At 38.9% G+C, this 21,949-nt stretch overlaps 1 protein-coding gene across 13 annotated transcripts in view; it reads left to right on the top strand.

Annotated features, from left to right (window-relative positions):
- Positions 1-547: 547 nt before the first annotated feature.
- The window catches only part of LOC105462852 (AMP deaminase 2), a 30,582-nt gene continuing 9,180 nt past the window's right edge, over positions 548-21,949 (top strand). For 2 of the 13 annotated variants that reach the window (XM_011709711.1, XM_011709708.1), the window contains exons 1-3: positions 548-657; positions 4,009-4,145; positions 17,585-17,762. In XM_011709711.1, coding sequence (XP_011708013.1) covers positions 4,013-4,145; positions 17,585-17,762 — 311 coding nt within the window. In that variant the 5' untranslated portion in view covers positions 548-657; positions 4,009-4,012. The other 11 variants (XM_011709720.1, XM_011709709.1, XM_011709710.1 and 8 more) reach the window with 11 other exon arrangements.

Here is a 21,949-nt window from a genome sequence, read left to right as displayed (position 1 = left end):
ATGTTAAAAATCAGATTTTCTATTTTGTTTTCTCATTCAAATCATATTGCTCAATACGTGCAATAAATTAGTAAACGACGAATATATTTGTTCGACGAATAGATTCATATTTAATGATAATTGATTCATGTATTATGACCAGACATGCGTTATAAATTTATAATCGCGCAGGTGTATCGACAGATTCATTTTCTCGTCTAACAATCTCGTTCTTTCGTACAAAATTTCAAGAGCCGAGTTTATGAGTTTGAGAAACTGATCATTAAGTAACGTCGCTCATTAGCGGGTATAACGTGCACCACCCAAGCTTTTTTATAATCTACGCTCGCGTGCGTGCATGTAAATATTTTGTGCATACGCTACAAAACGCGAGAGACCCGCGTCGGTCCCTCGCGTCCCGTATAATTAGTGCAGCACGACGGCGCGGCGGCGGCGGCGGTGTGGCGGTCAGTCGCACCACGGTATGGATTTTCACGGGAACGACGCGAACGGGAACGAGTCTGCGCCAGCCGGAACGACTCGCGGTTCGCAGCTGTGTCGCGCCTCCTCGACCAATCACGCTCAGTGCCACGCGCGTCACACCACGGGTGCAGTGCCGTAGAAGCCGCCGGTGGAGAGAACGTTCGTTTCGTTTCGTCGCGAGTGTATACGAGAAAGGTAGGTGTACCTTTACGTCTTCCCCAAAGGTTGCGATTCCTCGCTCGCACCTCCGTTCTCTCTCCTTCCCTCGGAGTCGTCGTTACTGCGGAATCGCATTGCCTCGCGGAAGGAACGCGCGAACAGCGCTGTCATGGTCCTTCATCGTGGCATAATCGCGGATGAATTGGGTGAAAGGAACTGAGAGACAGAGAGAGATGGAGAGAGGGAGAGAGAGGGAGGATATATATATATGTATATGCATACACATACAAAAGAAATTAACGTAATAAATAATATATGGGTATGAAATTCGTGGAACTTTTCATCGCAAAGAGAAATTCTTATTTAGATTGCGTTTCATTGAATTTTTCATCTCTTAAAAAATAACATCAAAGTATATAAACATCAAAGGATCCGATTAAATCTCATTGTCAGAGTAAATGTCAAAGGAATTAAATTTAAAAGTCCACGTAGCTAAAAAGAACCATTTAAAAAAAGCACTTATCGAGATATCAGCTGTGACATATGTAAAAAAGTATTTATCGAAGATCAATTTTATTTTTGTTTACAAAAGGATCGGAGTTGCAGCTTTTGTATGCGCAGCATCATTCATGCTCTGATACGTAAATATCTGTACACGTCATAGCGTGGCATTTCCCATGTGTGCTCCGATAATGAGCGTCTAATTCACGTGCGGAGGCAGTATATTAATGACCCCCATGTGTACGTCACTTCGATATATCGCAGGCCGTGACTCGCGCGGCGTGCGTCAGACTACGCGGAGCACGACGATTATGGACGCGCAAAGCGTCAAAGCGTGTTTATACGCGCTCGGTACACCTGGAGCGTGCACCCGCGTGGGTGGCAGTCGCGTATAGCATTCGGAGTACTCGAGAGGAATCTCACGCGTATAAGCGTCGAACCGCCGGGCGAGCCGCGTCGAGTCCGCTCCAGTCCGTTCGGAGTATCCGCCTCGTATCGCGCCGAACGCGCGCGTGGCTGTGCGTGGCGTCCGCGAAGTGTCCGTGAACCTCGTTGAACGTCGCCGCGTTGTTCGCTTCGCCCCGTCGTCGCACGACCGCGCCGCCCCTCGACTCGAGGGCCTCGAGCAACACTTTATACTCTGTCGATCTCGTGCGGATCGAACGCGCTTCGCGGACGGCGCGCGTCGCGATTGGCTGGACGCGCGTGCCACGCCGCTTCGCCTCTCGTCGCGTATTGTAAGCGTATACATACTATATACGTACACGTCCGGCAGCGGCGATCCATCGCGCGCGGCGCGACGTTCCTCGTCCACCGGGCCAGGCGAAACGAACTGCGTGAACGTAAGTGAGAGAGACCCCGCGGGCCGCGATAAACTCGCGCCTTCGTGGCACGATGCAGTAGATACGATCGGCCGATAAAACGAGCACCAATTTCGCGTTTGCCGTAAGAAGGACTCTTTGCAGCGAGTCATTAGAATATCGTTTGATCGGCTGACACGACCCACACATGTGTGTTACCTTCTCCCGTAACAGCTGTCTCTATTAAGCAATGATCGAAGAGTTTGTGTGAGCGAGGAAAGAATGACGTGCACATTTATCGGTACTGGCCTATTTAAACTTATATTTCTTGACATTTAACACTGGCAACATAATATATTTTATTGCATGTATACGGAGAGGGAAGTAGTAAATATTTTCTCGCGTAATTTTTCTTTTGATATTTTAAAGGTCACGTAACAATACTCCGGAGCTATTAACTTTATATACTATATTAATTATATTACTATAATAATTATTTTATTATATTATTTATTAGCTACATGTATTAACTTTTGAAATATCATTATTTTTCTATATATTAAATAGTAAATAAAAGATTACAACTTTGGATGCATTAATAAAAAGGTGCATAAATATTTATACAAAAAGGATGCTGAGCATACATTCAAGTAAAAAAAATAATTTAAAGGTTAAGACAATTATTTCATTATTTTTTGTGAAAATTGCTGATGATTTTTAGATACTTTTACAGATTATAGAAACTGTAAGTACGATGCAAAAATTTGTTACGAATTAAACAAAAAATTATTAAATATAAATTTTTTCGAATTATGATTCGGCACCTAGAATAGAATATTTATCTGATGCATAAATTGATCGGGAGATCAATTGTGTGATGTACGTGCGCAGAAAAAAATACGTTAATCGTCATCGTTGTATACTAATGAATGCAAATTGCAACGTTCCAACTTCTTATGTTAATTAGTTAGGCATTGATTATTAAATCGCAAGCAGAATTCGTATGACAGGAAAATATTGCACGTCGCCGTTTTCAAAATGATTCGAGATTTCACGCTAACTGCAATAACGACGCGATTAATCCTTGTTTAAAGCGCGACTCTTAATTGACAGTTAAAGCAGGCTGTAACGTTTAAACTTGATAGATGTAATAAATTTGTTACATAAGAGATGCGCAGTAAAACTAATCGGAGTGCACCATTAATATCAACTTACGATTGCAATATATCTTGTTAATTTTGTTTTATTATTCTCGCATTAAATTAGTCGATGATTTGTTTTTTCGATCTTTTCCAAATAATTTTCTATTTTTAATCATTGTTGTGTATTCATACATTTTATTAATTGGACAGTCAAATGATAATTAAATTTTTTTTCAGAATTGGTATAAAGATTAATATCGCAGTGTGGTTTTATTTTCTTACAATTAGCTTTTCTTATCGTAAGATAAGAATTCTTATTCTCTCGCGGTCTCTTCGATAAGAAGAGATCCTTTGTTGCGGTCTATTAATAATATAAGGGGAGAAAAAGATTATAAGAGTGCAATATTACACTTCACCGTGTAAAAGACAATTAGTAGCGTACATTTTATTTATCATTATAATTAGTGATTTACATAGCATCTATTTAATTATACGATTAAATCAATAAAATCATATCAAAGAAAAATATTATCGAAATCAGAGAAAAGAAACATTTTTTTTAATAAAATGATATTTCTTTGAATTATTATATATATTGTAGCTGTATGTGTATGTATATTTTCTTGGAGAGATTGTACACGGAGAGAATTTTATTTAAAAATTTATCCTGAAAATATGTATTTTAAAAAATAGTGAAAATCACGTAAAATTCGTCGAAATACTATGTTGTCCCACGATTAACATGATTTTCAGGGTAAATTTTAAAATAAAATTCTCTTCGTGTGTACTTACTTTATACATTTCTCTTTTTCACGAAGCGCGCGGCCTTGTAAGCTGCGCGCTTCGAGAGCTTTATCGAAAAATCCGTGGCTGATAATGCGGCCACGTCAACGTCGCGGATAATTAAATAAAGCGAGCACTCAAGATGACGAACGCATTTGCAGAATTATGGAGGATGTGGTGGCCATGAACGGCGTGAAGGAGGTGAACGGTGACACAGACAGGATCTACTACGAGCTGGATGGCGAGGGCGACGCCGACAGCTCGACCACTCCGAGCCACAACGTGGATCACCGCGATCGTAAGTACCATCGGTTGTCATATTATGATGTAACTGGGTTCTGATCAATTAACCGTGCAAAGAGCGAGTCGGCTACAACATGCAATCATAATTACGGGGCAAGGTAATAAGAGCGATTTTAAAGTCACAAAGTTGTCAGAAAGTTATTCTTTAACAGACGTTTTGCATCAAAGTTAGTTTTTAGCATTTTCGAAGTGTATAGCTTAATTTAAAAGATACAGTCTTTAACGAGTATTTATTTGTCGCACCAAAGCTATCCTTTGACCTCCTAAAGTCGTACGGTTGTACGGAACTATTTTTTCAAGAATTATATTTATCCATCGAAAAAAATAGAATGCCTATTTCTTAACTCCTTGAATAATAATGACTCTAAAATCATAAGGATAAAATTACTACTCTCGGATCGTTTTGGAATTTCGTCCTCTGAGAGAGGATAAAATTAGACGCTGTATTTTTCCTGCGATTTCGCGCTTCAAATTGGCCGATCACCTTTTGATGCAATTATATCGCGAAACGAGATTTATATCGCGCGAAATTTATATCGTGGCGTTAGACGGTGCACATTATAGTAGCAACGAGTCGCACACAGCTGCAACGTTTTATTTGACCGCACGAAAGGCGAAGTTAATTAAAGTTCGCGAGAGGGATGGAGATCGATATGAATTATACGCGGCAGCCGCGCGAAAGGAAGACGAATGCCGGAGATTTTCCATTGTCAGAACTCGCCGTGATGCTAGGTACGGAAATTGTTAGCCTGAAAAATAGAAAATAAATAATCGAAAAAAGCCAGGAAAAAATTTCGATTTTTTTTCTACAAATATAGCTTCGTAACCGTGAACAAATATCGAAGAAAATTAACGAAACTGCGAAAATCAGAAATTTTTTACAGATCTGTAGAAAGAGAGATGAATTGAAATTATTTTCCGATGCTTCAATATTATATCTCTAAATATTGTATCTAAAAATTTATTATTATATAACTTATAACAACTTCAAGCACGCTTTACGTGGCTTGTCAAATTCGGATTTTAATTATCTGATCAATCATTTGAGTGGATTATTCGCGTAATGAGGCTCGTGTTTTTTTATGTGTCGAATTATCTGGAGTATCGAGGTGTCTCTGTTTTAACCGCGGTTCTCGTTGATTAACACAAAATCATGTTGATGTACGCGAGCGAAGATTTTGGAAATTGGCAGGCAGCCTAAGACCTTCTCTCTACAGGCGGCCGATAGTATTTTGGCCGCCGTCACAATGGTGCCGTCGGTGTTCGTCTCGTCTCGTCAGTGCGAAGCGAGACTTTCGGAACGTGAATAGAGGGCAAGAGTTGGGCCTCGCAGAAGTAAACCGCGATTCGGCCGTCACGGTAGTTTCGCGGTGCCCCTCGTTCGAGTTGCGTTACAGACAGTCGTAAATCCCGAGATAAAGTGGCATTACGTGAAATTCTGAAAGTTTCTCGGAAAAACAATTCCCTGCGGTAATCGCACGACCGATTCAATGATCGACGTTGCATGGTGAATTTTTTGAAAGTGGCATGCGTGAAATTTGAAAAAAATTCCGCGAAAATAGCTCCGGTGGCGATTGCACAACCCGAGTCGAATTACGGCGATAATTGGTCGAAGCTCCGCTCGGTGAAAATCTTGTACATTTTCCAATTCTGATCTAATTCGATCTGTTAGATTGGGTAAGTCATAAATAACCTTCGACATAGATAATAATTAAATTTTTAATTTTTATTATTTTCTAATGTGTCTCAATTTAACATAAATGACATTGATTATGTAATCCTCTAAAAGATTCTAGAGATTAATTATTAGCAAAAGTTATTTATGAAAAAGAAGAAAAATTAGTTATCATTCAGAAAAAATTAGTTATGGCTTAATTTAATAATTTCTTTTAGCGAATCATCTTAATCAATTATCTTAATCATAATAGCGTAGCATTAAGAGACGACTTTTGCCAAATTTTTTATTAAACTACATTTTTGTTATATTTCGAAAATTGAAACTTTAGTTGAGTTATTTTCCAAGTAAATATTTATATATTGCTCCGCTTGCTCGTCAAATATTGGTAAACTAGCGTTCTCGTCGCGTTTCGTCGATTGTGATTCAGTTAGAAAATATATGCGAGTTCGCGATCACTGTTTGCCACTTCTGGAAGTTACACATTCGAAATTGTTTCGGCGTTTCTCACTGTTTCTCGTTTCGGCTTTGTGACCTTCGTACGTGGTGTTGTGATAAGCGTTGTTTAGCACGTCGTTTAGCGCGATGTCTTCGTAGCTAGAAATGCGCGCCGCGACGTTGTGGCATTAAAAGTCGCTTCGCCGGTATCGAAGTCGATCTCTATCTTCCGCAAAACGATTGCAGCGTATTTTTAAAGTCACAGAGACGCGATATCGCAAAAAAATTCATTGGCGCTCATCCTCTGGGGTATCTCTCAGGAATCGTTTATTATCAGGAGTGAGACGAGTTAATAAATTTTCTGTCGAAGTAAGAAATCGTCGGTAGTGCGATTTGCAACGCTGCATCGCGTGACTCGGGGGCGAGCTGAGAAAAATGTCGATCAGAGGTGTGACCACTTCGGAGAGCGAAACGTTCCTCGGTTCCTTGCGCCTGTCGAATTTTCTGATCGATCTGGATGAATTTTACGAAGGTAAAAAAGCGAGCGCAAGAGCTCGCGTATATATTCGTCTGTCGGATTGTGCTCTGTTTAACCGCTTGATGTTCGGGATCGATTTTAATTGGCAAAACGCCTTTATGTCGACGTCTATTTACCGCGAAACTGTCCCAGATAACGGCGTCGCGGAGGAATTACTTCAGTGTAACGTGTGTGAATAACAATGATGACGAGTCTGTAATTATCAGTGTTTCTTATCTTGTCAATAACACAACTAATAGCCGAGCCATTGTAATCCCACGTCCTCGTATAATTGCAAAATGTATTTATCAACAGATTATCGTGCGTAACCCGTAAGATATGTGCCTCTGTCTCAGAGAATCGCAAGTTTATACATCGTTTTTATGCCTTTCCGGAATTTTCCAATCGTGACTCATGTCACTTATCTTCCTAAAGCGTAACTTCTTAAAGCAAGTCTCTTCATTAAAGCTGCGAATTGTACAAGTTATTGTCAGTATGAGTAATTTGGAGATGTTATACTTTAATGGTTAAAGAAAACATTGCTCTGATAGTGTTTGAGCGATTATGTATTATTCCGTTCAAATTATCACGACAGAGATAATTTTTTACGACGAGATAATGCGTTTGAATGATGTATACATAATTCTTATGAGTTTCGAATTTCTAATACATTTATGGTCAAGGCCGAGATATAAGTCGTTTATCTGTATCTATTATGTAATTACATATAATGTGCCAGTTTTTGACAGTGAAATAGTTAATTATTTTACAACAAAATATCCGAAACTTTTATTTTTTTTCAAGTTCTGTATAAAGAGCATGAATTAATTAACAAGTTTTAATTAGTTTCGTTTTTACATGTTTTGACATTTTAGAATATTTTTCCAATTTCACCAGAATAAGCTCGCAATTCTGAAGTTTCATTTTCAACACAGTTCTCCGTCGGCGGAGAAAAAAGAACTACAACCGAGAATAAAAACAAACCGAAGATACACGATATTTTTCACTGATTTTTTCAAGAGATTGTCCGTTAAAAAAAAAAAGTAAAACCGTACAAATTACGAACTCGTCTCATTTCGAAACTTTTGATTCCGAAATTACTGCGATGAATTCTGGCGAGGGCGATCTTTCGGCGACATGGAGTGTTAACGAGACGTATCAATGAGTATCGAAAATACTGACGCCGGCTTATTTTCGTCTCGCGACGCGGTATATTTGTCGCGCAGAGAACCGGGTCCCATCGTGTCCCGCGAGACGAGGAACGGCAAGGTGTCGACGTTTCCCGATTGAGAAAAAAGATTGGGACGTGCTACGCGAAGATCCACCGTAACCGTGCCAAGGAGGTGCGGTATTGATCTTTTCCGCGGCTATGTCTACGCTGTGTGCCACTTGTCTTGATGCGCACTAGTCGCACCGCCGCCGTCGGCTAGCCGCCAGAAATTGAATCACGCAAATTTACGCGATTGCCGTACTTAAATAGACGTAGCGAATCGTGGCGTTCGATCGCGTTGTTCGACGCTTCGAGGAAATTTCCGCCGCCTGCTTAGAATCGGTTGCACCATATTGCCGTTATTAACTAACGTGTTGAATATTCATAGAAGCTACGATCATCAAAGAAAGCGAGAGCGAGAGAGAGAGAGAGAGAGAGAGAGAGAGATATTCACTTACGTTGCAATAATTAAATTTTTATTGTTATATATTGAATTTTGTTACATGGATAAACCACTAAATTTGCACGACTTATTTAATGCTACCACGTTAGTTTCGATCTTGACGTCGCGGAATCGTTCGCGATTGAGTCTTTCAATGAAGCTTTTAAAGCCCCATCTATTATTAGTTTGTGGTGTGTAACGCAAGCACTTGTTGTAGAGTCGACTGAGCACAGTTTCGTGATAAGATTGACCGATAATCATTATCATGTTGCATGCGATAGCAAATCTATGTTTCGATAGAATAATAAATCCTATTATCTACTTAATCCACTTTATTTTAACGTTGCAGTGTATTTTATAAGCATTTTACTTTATCAGCAGTCTCATAATGCAATACAAATACAATATCAAGATATCTGCGTAGAGATATATATATATATTTTTCTGTTTTTTATTTTTTATAAATACATTTTATATATATTAAAAATGCTTTAAATATAAATGTTAAATTAAATGTTTTATACATATTAAAAACGTTTTAACTATCTGTGAAGTAATTATTTCGTGTAATTTGCAAAGTAGATTTATATTATTCAAACGATAATTTCTCATAATCTGATGAGTAAACTGTTCAATTCTGAACTTAATTATTTATAGCTAACCTTTTTGAAGATAAAATAACAGACATATTCCATATAAATATTTAACGTCAAACATGACCGTCGATAAGACTGTCGATCATTTATCTGCTGTAAGACGGCCGAATGACTTATATCTAAAAATTTATGCAGTTCGTTTCGATTTTGATTTACACCCTGTAGAGAGTAAAGGTCTAGATTACCTGCATTTTGAAGGTCGCTTCTGCGCCAAAAGCGACCCCCGTTTCATTCAAAGTGCACAGCTGACTCGGGGCTTCATTCTGTATAGTAAATGTCAAGGTCAAAAGAGGCCAGCAAAGTGTTTGGAAATGATTACTAAATGGAACAGTATAGGTATAAAATAAAAATAAAAATAAACATGTACGACTGTAAGAAAATATAAATGTAGAGATGTAGTGAAATATGAATATCTTAAGTAACAATCGGACGTTCTCGTGTAACATAGACGATAAAAGAATCTAAATTAAATGACATTTTTTTTCAGTTAAACTTTTAAATAGACACGTTCTATAAATTATTCTCTCGGAAGTCAAACTGATTAACTCCACTTTTTATCAATTTCTTAATTTTAGCGCCAGAAACATATACGATTAGTTGAATTATGTGACTGCGATCGTAATTTCATTAATTCTTTCTACTCTAATTTATGAAGTTGATCGGTTGATTTGATCCCAAACGCTCGTGCAAATATCTCGTTCGCGAAATATGTATAACATTCTCGTGTTTCGTGGTACGGCTTGCATGATGTCGGTGACACCGATTGGAGCAAATTCCTCGCGCGGATCGTGACAGTAAACACCAATTAGTTCAGCTGCCGCGTGTTCGGCGCACGCGAAAACCGTTCGGCACGATAAGAACGGCCCCGTAATTAAATTAGCAAGTGTATCACACGTCGCTAAAGCAATCTACGAGTTTATCAGTTGACAAAAAAAAAACAAGAGATACATCGCAGGTGAAAAATGGTTAACGTTTATTTGGCGAGAAAATTGCGCTTGTTTTTCATCGCGTTTGCAACTTTTATGTTTACTCTACATTTAATTAATTTAACAGTTAATAATTTACTTTATTTTACATTTCAAAATACACATCATGGGATTCACTTGGGCAATACGAAGTTTTATTGCCTTTCGTATGACCACTGTTTTAAATGATGCAATACAAATTGACATAATATTGAAGTATCGACATTTTTATTGTATTATTACCTGAAATATTGATGAATGTTACTACGCGTGTTGTTTTTTTAAGTTATTTATTTGCGGTGACTAATCTCAGAGTTTTTCTGATTGCTTCTCTATTCTGTGAGCGCTTTTCAATTTTTAGAACTTTCTTCTTTGTCTAATGTTGAAGCGTTCGTTTAATAAAAAAGCAATCAGTCAATAGTTTGTTATTATGTTCTTTTAAATAATTGAAAAAAATTGAAGACTTATTCTTTTTATTGATTAATTCCTCTTACATGATGGGGCATAAAATATTAATTGCCAATCACAACACTTTATAACAATGTCAGATTTATGTTGGGAGTATCAAATACGAGACAAGGGGACAAATAAACTCGTACGCGCGGCAGGATATAAAGCATACCACCTACTTAACGCTGCTAGAGTTACAAAGGTGGTATATGTTTTTCAAACGCGGTCATCGCATTATTTATGATCTATACAAACTGTCAACAATGAACGGCCTTTCACACGTACCTATATATGTCCCTTGCTTTGAGCGTTCTATCGCTCGTGCGTAATCTGCCTCGGGACCGCGTACGTACGTGCAGTCACGCACGCACGTTACGATTTGTGTGTGTCGCGCCGTGATATGTGGGTCACCGCAGGAACTTAAGCACACGCCAATCGCGCGTGTGAGCGATGTATGCGCGAATGTAATATTCCCGCGCGAATGTAATATTATCGAAAATATTAACGCGCGTGTAAGGCACGATTCGCTCGTTGTCGCGCGTTGCGCGCGCGGTGTTTGTGCCAAGTCTCTCTGGTATGTTTTTCACGTTCGTGTGCAAGACATGAATAAAATCCGGATATTAATACATCGATAATATGGAAAAGTGGCGTGAATCCAGTTCCAAAAATTTCGCCCAATTTCATGGCCTTACGCCGCCACGTGCCTGTAATTTCAATCTAATTTTGTTGCCTTAAGTTTACTATCTTAAAAACATTTTAAAATCGTCCCAGTTTTGTTCAAAATATTTCCCCCAAAAAATTTCCATCGACAGATGGATATTTTTCGATGCCACGTCAAAATGTTAAATCCTGTAATGGATTCATGTCTATCGAATATCGTATTTTGTTCGTCCATGTATCGAATTTTCTTTCTGCTAAAATATAGTGACGCTTCTTCGTTCAAAATTCTTTAATCATTCATAATTACTGTTTTTGAGAAATAGTGCATCCCTCGCGTGTGTGAAGTTAGCATCCCAACATATAAAAATTCCATAGTTCTGATTAGAGTTTCCGTTTCATTTTGAAGAGACGAAGAGTTTCCTGTTGTTTATAACAATTAAAGTTCTACGTAATGACAATTTTTAATGTAAATTAAAAAAAATGGGGCGCTATAGGAGTTAGCACCCCAACATAAAAATTCCATAGTCCTGATTAGAGTTTCTGCTTTATTTTGATGAGACGAAGAAATTCCCTATAGTTTATAACAAGAGTTTTGCTTAATAACAATTTTTTAATTTAAATTTAAATAATGGGGTGCTAACTTTTTATCAAAATTCATGATTGAATAGTTCTGAGCGGCTTATAACTTGTTATAAACTATAATGAACTCTTTGTGTCTTCAAAATGAAGCGGGGACTCTATCCAGAACTATGGAATTTTAATGTGAAAACTTCAATGCGCGCGCATTCCTCTTTAAAAATGAAGAATTTGGGAGGTCTAAAAAACATAATCAGGATGTAATTAAGGGTTAAGAGTAAATAAGTCTAAGTTGTGAGCTTCGATAGAATTTAATCATCATTCTAGAGGTATGGATGCGTATGTGTATATAAGTTTAAGTTTTTAAAATATTGTAAACTAAGTCTCTTTTTGGCATATAAAGCTGAAGAAATAAATAATATCTATCTACATCTATATCTAAAAAGTCACTCGTAAAAGCTATATTTGTAACATATGAACCGCATTCGCAGTATATATCTAGATAAATTTGTTTCAGTGTTATGTATTATGGTAAAGAAATATGCGATTAGTTTTGTATTAAAATCATCAATATTTACCTATGAATTTAATTAGTGGATGAGATACTCCTTTGTCGATCGCTCCTACCTATCGACGTCGATTTGATTACTTTTAGCGAGGTAACGGAATTTCATCATTTCATCGATTTGTACTTTCGAGACTTGATTTGCGCGAGCTTTGGAACAATCTTCATCAAAAACTTCTCCAATTTGCCAACATTACTGTAATAATTGCTTCGTAATTCCTTCAAGCTCCTGAGAAAGCTATCGATTAATGAAATGAAACTTTACGTTATAGGATATTTATATGTATAGCCTTATCGAATAATTGTAGCCTTAACAATGGAGCTAATCCGTGCACGCGCGACAGCGTACGCGTGTTCGTCGCGCGTGGCGCGCGGGCTTACGCGCGGAGCGTACACACGCGGATTCCACGATGCTGCTCCGCCCGTCGCCAAGATTCTCTTCACCAAGTTATATTCTCCGTCCCTTCCTCTCACCCTGGCATAGTCGGTGTGTGCATTCGACACTCGCGGACCAGTCGCAGTCGTCGGTATGGTCAGTGCCCCCCGACGCGTCGTCGACTAAACACACGCAGCAAAGTATACTCTCTTGCGGGAGAGACAGAGTAAGAGCTCTCGAGAGCTATCTCGCATCTCGCGCCGCGCTCCGTTTTCTCCGAAGCGAACTCATCGTTATAAACTTCTCGGCGATAGATAAAACGGACATTCATACGGATCGAGTGACTATTTCCCCCCGGAGGATCTCACGGAAAGCGCCTCGTTTCGCAAGTTTGTGTAGTTATTCACAGAGAAATTTCAATTGGCGTTGCATCGACCGTGCGATTTGTCTGATTCTTTGGTATCACAATCTGAGGACTCGCGATTAAAACGAGCCGTTTGCACTTTTAGGAGCACGTAGTCGGCGTCGGAATGTTTAAGATATTCTTTGCTCCTTGAGTAATCCTTAGCGATAAATAAGTTAGGAATGCTGTGATAATAACGTAAGGAATGTTTGAATTTTTTCTTTCGTTTATTTTACAGTAATATCAATAAGAATATATAAAATTAAATATCGCCTATCAAATATCTTAACCATTCAGACGCCAACTGTACAAGCTGATGTAAGATAGAACTTTGGAATGAAACGCTCGAAATTGTTTTCAAATGAAGTCTCAAGGAATCATGAAAAATTATCATTCATTGCTCAATCTATACATATCTTTCTTTTAGAATTTTAATTGAGATTTTAAATGTTGCACGATGACGATGTCTTCCGACAATTCCGACAAAATATTAGCTGTAAATTTTGCAAGGAATAATGCAATGTTTGCATTTTATTATGAAGCGGCCCATACATCATAGAGCGAGAATACCCAGTTGACGTGCAGAGTTAGCGTTAATCGATGTCGATGCATCGCGCAATCGGCTCCTCAAATGTGTCGATCGCTGACGAAAGTCACTCGCCAAAGTAAACAACATCTCACGTTGCGACAAAAATGTTAATTTACTTTACGCGATAACGCATACGCGGCCCTTCTCGCCTTCTTTTCGTGACAAGACGCGGTAAGATACGATGTATCGTTAGCCCAACTAATTATCATCTGCGTCAGAACGATGTTTTTATCAACATAATACGGTCGTAAATAAAAAGCGTAGATACACTCGACTTGCTGAGACGAGCAACAAACTTACGACATCCCGCGCAATTAAGATTTAATTTAAGTACTATTTTTTTTTCTCGTGGGCTTCGCACGATCCCGCGAGTATATAGACTTTGATAACGCAAAGTGAATCATGAAAGAACGAAAGAGGTCCTGTAATTATAGAGATTAATGTGCTGTCGATATAGTATTAGATAGTTTCAATATTATTACTCAAACACTCGGACTATTATTCTGATATATCCAGTTATTTAAAGTCGCAGATAAGTCGCGATTCACGACATATCTTACGAACTGAAGTTACTTACTAATTTCACATGACGGTTACTTTTGTCTCACAAAAGCCATTCGAGTCATTTACGCAGGTGTTGATAACATTCTTCTTCTTATGCAGATTTTGAGATAAATTTTACAGTTGCGAATTAAAGTGTCGACCTTTATGATTATTTTGTTTTTGTAAAACACTCGACGTGCCAGTTTCAGGAATATACTTGATTAAGGATATAAATTTTTTTTCTTCGAGATCTATAGATTCGTAAATTTAGAATCTATTTTTTTCTCCGCGAAAACTGCATCTGTAAGTAACATTGTCTTAATTAATATAAATGGCAGTGCGCTTATCTTGTGCACGCGGACGCTACGTGAAAATCCCAGATACGAAAATAAATCCATATGAGACGGTTAGATCCAAGAACAAATTGCACATTCATCAAAGAGGTTCTGCGTCGCATGTAATTCCCGTTCTTCGTGGAATCGTAAACTGATAGTTGGGCAAAGTGACTCGGTAAGCGCGTGTGAATCATCACGCGCCCGGCGCTTAGAAAACAGCGGTGTAAAAACGGTTTCTGAGTACCGACCTTGCGGGAAAGCGATCTGAGAATATTTCTTCGGGTCAACTATTTATAGTACAAGAGCGCCGATGTTTTCATCCGCGGGTCTTCGCCGCCCGTCAATGCTCGGACAAAAGGCGAGTCGCCTGTTGACATCGTGCCTCGAAATTCTTGTCGCCGACAGTATTTGCTATTGATTCACATTGGAATATTTGAACCTGTCATTTTATCTTTTTTTTTTAAACAGATATAAATCGATTTTAGGCGCGAATGTTAAGCTGTAACCATATATATATTTTTACTTATATATTTATAAGGTTATATATAAATATTATTATTATTAAAATCAATTGGTGTAACAGTGCCAAATTTAATGTCAAAATTAGTGTCAAAATTAATGCGATTTTTGAAAGGAAGAAGTTTGAAATTGTTAGAAAAGATAAAACCGGAGCAACGCCACAGACGTAAAGAGGAGTATTTAACTAGCTCTCTCTATATATAGGTTACAAGAGTACATCCGTGTCAATTTCATGCAAATTAAACGCAGAGAAATCGGTGTACAGGCGTAATCTAATTATCCCTGACGCAATCCCCTCCACCCCAATTCACGTCCTCTGACGTAGACGTAATACTGATGTTTATCTATACGCGCGTGAATCGTAAAGTCTGCGACTGTACTTATAACGAATTCGTCGTAGCTTTTTGTCCGCCGTTTGTAGAACGCCCGACTCCCCAGACGCAATAATGCATGCGACCAGAACCTCGTTGCCCCTCGTGGTGGCGAACACGGCGCGGCAGCGGCGGCGGCGCCGAAGACGAGAGAGAGAGGTCTCGTCGTTGGTTTGACGAACGAAAACAACGGTCCTCGCCATCACGCACCGCGCACCCGCCGTTCTATTAATAACCCACGGCACCGCGGCTCTTTGTAGATTTGTCGAGGGTCGCGGCGAGCTCATTGGTTCATTGATCATATCGTGGGAGAACGATGCGTTCTCTCGCGGAAGTGCGACCGCTGTTAAGACTGGTGACCCTCCCCCTCTGGACTCTCTGGAGTGACAAAATGATATCATATCAAATTAGAATCGACCCGGCATCATGCGAACGATGAAGGAATTATTTATGACAATTTACAATTCATCGCTTATACCAACAATTATTAACTGTTTCGTATTTCGTAAACCACGTGTACGATCACGATCGCCAGAGTTATTTGTTTCACTTAAATTCAGTGAACTGGCAATTACTAATTACGGTTGTAACTTACTAATTGCATTTATAATTGTATAGTTGACGGTCAGATACTATTCAATATTTGTGGATGTTTGATAATAAATTGCTAATTTTTTTTTTTTAATTACACATACAACGTGGAAGCGTGTATTTTCAGTCAACTGTAATGACCCATTTATCGGTTTAATTATCTTAAGTTTCTTGCATACGTATCTTTGGGCGAGTCAGGCACGATCGATCATTTCGAGCCCTCCGAGCATAGACTTATAAGATAGACTGCGCGGCCCTTTGTTCTCGGTGAAGCAGAAATCGAAAGCGAGAGGGCTACACGCCACACTTCTCTTGTCCTTATTCAATCGTTGGTGGGGAGAAGAAAAGAGGGGAGACCCGCGCCGCGCCGGCCGCTGTCAGCCGTGCCGGACAAGGACAAGAGAAGTGTGGCGTGTAGCCCTCTCGCTTTCGATTTCTGCTTCACCGAGAACAAAGGGCCGCGCAGTCTATCTTATAAGTCTATGCCTCCGAGTGACGGGATCGTGTAAACACAAGTGTATAGTAAAACCGGAAAATGCTTGCAGGAACGTTATAACGATTCGTGTTGATGAAAACGATAGATATTCTCGAAATGGGAAATGAGAATGAAATTCTTGCCGTGTACAAGCGCAATTCGGTTACCGAGTGGTTGCAGAAAACAGGACAAGCCACGGATTACGTAAATAATGGTAAATCGACAATTATTCGAAGGTTTCGATCTCCCTCCAATTTTTTTTCATTTATTTTATATTCTTTAAACGAAACAGAAATTTCGTAATTTCTATGTATCGCGAGTCTCTATATGTTTGTGTAAATTATTGTCTATATGTTTGTGTAAATTAGATGTCTAATTGTAAGAGATCATCAAATTCTAACGTATATTTTATATCACTTATAATAAAAATCATTTGCTTACAACGATACAATTAAAAAATTATCATTTTTTTAGTTACTTGCGTAAAAAGAAAGAGAACATAAGAAAAAAAAATTTTTAAGTGCCTATTTTTATTCCTCTACAATCAGTTTTTACATAAAAATTGCATTTGAAAATTAATATTAAAAAATTTAAACGATTCAAAATATTCAAATTTTTTTTCATTTTTTGAAAAACTTCCAAATATTCAAATTTTATTCATTTATTTGGAAAACTTCATAGCATTCAAATTTTATTCATTTTTTGGGAAACTTTGTTTGTTTTAGTTGTATCGTTGTAGCAAATGAGAGATATGTGCTTTAAATTCTTTAACTTATAACACACATATGCTTTCCGGATATGCAGTTTTCTCACTAATATCAAGACACGTTTATATATTTGTATGCATGAAGTTTAAGCACAAACAGGAGTGAATAATAAAGAAACAATAAATCGTGTTGAAACAATAATATTAACATCCAAATAAAATAATTCAAAATATCGAATTAGAAATAAAAATTTGTTATTGATGTCTAGATTTAATTCAGCATTTTTTTTTATATTACAGTACAGAAAGTATTCAATATTTTGCAATAGATCATTCTGTATTTTAATAAAATTATTTTGTTTTTCGCTGCAGGTAGCGAGAGCCCAGTTTTCGGCATCGAGGGTGGTGCCAGCGGTGCAGCCGCTAGCACTGGCTTGAGACTTGCATCCCACGAGTTGCCGAATGAGATTTCGGCACCCTATGAAGTACCTCAATTCCCGATCGAACAGATCGAGAAGAAGCTCTTGATCCAACGACAACTGACAGTCAAGTGAGTATTAATTTTGATTGCGTGCAATTTTACTGCGTTTTTTTATGGTTTACACTTTACATATTTTTTTACACATTATTTATTTAGATGGGTTCAAGTAAAGATTTATTTTTATAAAATTACTACAATTATATACTTATAATGTTATACTTATATGCATGTAAAATATAATATTTTAGTTTCTCAAATTTTACTGATCTGAATCTTTTACTAATCCGATTAATATAAATTAAAAAAGAAAGAAATCATTAAATTGACGCGAAAATTTTGTCGGGGGGATTTATCAAATAAAGTTGAAAATAAAATTTCAATCAAATCGAAGCAAGAAACCGCCATGGTCTTTTAATATATACTCTTCTCTTTTCATTCAGTGGGAAATTTTTCAATTTCCTTTTCAAAGAACTTCCGACTTTTCTTAATATAAGACTTGTCAGTAAATCGATTAATCTTTTGCATCAATTTAATGTACCTGTAATATATATCTCTAACATACTTGTGTAGAGTTTGTAAATTAAAATTGCATCGAGTAAGGATGTTAGGATTAATTTCAATTATCTGAACTATCGATTATTATCTTCCGCATAATTATTACGCGCTGCAAAAAGTTATAATCTGGAGGGATAAAATGATGTCGACAAGCAGGCGGTAATAAAGCCGAGATCGCGATATATTTACGACTGTGCGGAAGACACTAAAGCATTACTGCCATACCGAAAGATATAAAGTACTTTTATGTACGAGATAATACACGCACGATCGAGTATCTAATAAAACACCGAGTGTTATATGCAGATCGCTATATACTTGGTATCTGTGCAACATGGAAATTTAAGCAAATTGACGTTTTAAACTAAAATTCAGTGAAAATCGCTAGGAATGTAACTGACATTATTTTTAGAAATAGCAACCTTGAGCAACACATATTTCGAAGAAAGATCTTTCCCATATAATAAGACACGATTTAAAAAATATCGTGCTTTTTATATCTTATAAACGATCTAAACATTCTGGTGTTTTTAAAATCATGCCGTCGTCTCTAAATCGCGATCGCATTGGGCATCTCGGGTAAACGTGTCACGGTCTGTTCGGAGGCTTTTAAGGAAAATTAAGAAACGAATAGAGAAGATCGCTTATTTTTCTGCACGATGGTATCATGGGACCGTCGTATTAATCGCGAGATGTGGGTCGGTTTTTAAACGCGCCTGCCGAGAATATCCTGAATTAGCTTGCTTCTCTGCTGAAGGAATATTAAATTCGTTTCTTATCCAAGCTTTTAGCGAGAATTTGCATTCGGCGAAGGTAAGAGCGGAGAAAAAGAAACAAACTCAATGATCTGAAAATCTGAAAAAACTCGAGGAATACTTTGATCACATCCGCGTAATCTATTCGCGAATATTTTATAGTTGCAGATATAGTTAATTATATCAGAGACGCGCGCTGCGTCTCTGTTGTACTCGCAATGTTGACAATCGAACGCTGATACGAACACTCAGGGATAGCCGTTCCACTTCCTACGGCATGGCGTAACAATGAGAAAACCGTTTTATATACGCGACGTGTTTTATTGTACGTACATGGCATACGCCGACTTACGGCGCAACGTAGATACGTCGGGTTTGCGCGAACCAGTTCGGAATTATTATCGTCGTTAGATACTTCACCGTGATGTATTATGTAGATTCGAGCAAAGGATATATAAAGAAAAAAAAACGGATAGATAGTGACTGGGTAGGTCACGCCGCCCACACGTCTCTCGACTGGAGAGGCCCGCGAGGCGGACATTTTGCGAATTTTGTGCGACAGAAATGTCGCATTGCTATTTAGTAGGTCAGATTGCGCTCTTTCGAGCTCCTGCGTGCCTCCATCAGTGAACTCTGTGCTCTCTATCGTATTTTCGTAAAGTTGCGCTTTTAACAACAACGCCCGGCTATTTTGTATTATATATTATACGTACACAGAGAGAGAATTCGTGTTATATACATATAGAGAATTATAAATTCACACGCATATTTATTGGACAATGATTGAAGTGCTTAATTAAGTTTGAAATGCATTCAACAATATTTGCGTAATATCGCGAATGAAATTTTAATTTAATTAATTAAACGGCGTTATTGGCCAAGATTTATTTATGGACCAAGATTCAGTTATCAATTTATAAATAAGGGGAACTACGCATTCATTATTTATGCTATTTTTAGCCAATGTTGTGCGTATTTTTTGTCATTTTTAATTTTTTAAAATAAAAATCAGCAAAAATATAAAGATAGCCGAGCACATTTGGCTGAGTGTATCCAAAAACGTGACGCGCATGATTGCAAATATATTTATATTCGCGTAAGTTACGTCGCGGGGCAAGGGGAGAGCGCATTTGCGCGTTATTTAGATCGACTACGCAATCTCTGTTTACCAATCGTATGAAAACCGCGGATTACCTTGTGACGGCCGTTGATCACCGATAAAATCGTCGTCGTCGTCGTCGTCGTCGCCGTGGACGGAATTCTCATCGCTGCAGCCAATAAAGCTGCGATCAATAATTCAACGCGGGACGTGTGCCTGTTTGGCCTCGAGACGCTTAATGTAACACGATAATTCAATTCGAAATGTGTGTCATAACCGTTAATACTTATTTAAAAATAGAATCATCCCGGTGATGGCAATCGAAGGGGTTTCGGCGAGAGAGGTCGATACCGCGAACCGCGAAAAGAAAACTGATAGAAGTGAGACGGAGAGGCTCTCTCATCTCGGCGTGGAGAGGCGCCCGCTTTTAGAGAGTCGTCAAACGCGCAAACCTTGTTGCGAAACACCCCGTATAACGACCTCCGCCTCAAAAATCGATCGTACCTGTGGTCTTTGTCGTGAAACAAACGCCAATATAAGCTTATTCAAGGTAGTCTCGCCCCGTTCATATTTCTGTCTGTTGCCCCTAACTGGAAGTACTCACGATACTTCAGCGGTATTGAGGCGATATCGATATCGCTCGTAGAAGCAATGATATATATATATATATATATTTTGATATATATATATATATCTTTCGACGATAACATCGTTCGTTCGTAATATTTAGGGAGAAATAACGATGCTGCAGATAAATCACTAGAGCAGGGGGGGGGAAGTCTACGGGGGTCCGAGCGACCAATTAAGTAAGCGATAAATACGCCGCGCGTATCACGCTATACGTTTCAATGATGCTGCATTTCAATGACGCATTTAGCATGCACAAAGGCACACAATGTGCAGTACAGAGAAGTTTCGTCACGTGAGCGGAAACCATGTATCGGCCGTTTTTACATGCAATCGGAGAGCGGAGCCGTAAAACGCGCGCGGCCAGGGACGCGAGGGGACCCGCCGAGCGCGGGGATGGGTCGAAGGGGTTGCCCGCGCGATCAGCCGCCCTCCAACAGCGGCCCACCCGCTCAGTGCTCGTGCGACCGTCGTCGTCACCGGACGTACACCCGGCGGCGTACACGCGACTTCCGGCACGGTTGGGGAAAAAAAAGGGAGTTGCGTGCGCGCGGAGGAGGTTTTAGGTACCGTTCGCACGAGGCACCCGCGCGCCCACCCCGCACCGCGTGTCGCCCCGGATACCGAAACCGGTATAACGACCGGCGAGATCGGATCAGATACGAGGAAAATGGAAAACCTCGCGCTAAACCGTCGCCGTTACGATTATAGAGATTATCGCAAATCACCGGGTTCTGACGAAACGACATATATCGGGTTCGGCCGCGGCGTGCAGTGCGTTTAATGTATGTACCAGCGTATACGCGGATCCCCGCGTATGAATTAGCGTCACGTGGCGGGAACGCACGCGGAGATGATTTAATTATTGTTTCTTCGAAAGTATATCCTTCTCGTGATGAATTTTACAATATTCGAAGTTCTCGGCAATTGTATTGAACGATAGTTAATTTATTAAAAAATATATACATATCTGATACGTCCGGCACACAAGTATAATGAACTCCATTCAGATTACGTTAAATCGCTCTCCATCCAATCGATTCGAGAATCAGAGATTTTGATTTATCGATTTATCCCCTCTCGCCGCGCCGCGCGATGCAATCACATTTACTGGAGCTCGAAAGCGTCCGTTGCTGCAAATCCAACGGCCATCAACACACGTTCGATCCGCGTAATTGGTATAGCGTGAGAGCTTGAGATGTAGCGAGCTAAGGGTCTCG

Source organism: Wasmannia auropunctata, unplaced genomic scaffold (genome assembly GCF_000956235.1).
Source record: "Wasmannia auropunctata unplaced genomic scaffold, wasmannia.A_1.0 LD336092.1, whole genome shotgun sequence".
Taxonomy (NCBI): Eukaryota; Metazoa; Arthropoda; class Insecta; order Hymenoptera; family Formicidae; genus Wasmannia; species Wasmannia auropunctata.
The sequence above is the reverse complement of the archived record's forward strand: the minus strand, read 5'-3'. Positions and strand labels throughout refer to the sequence as shown.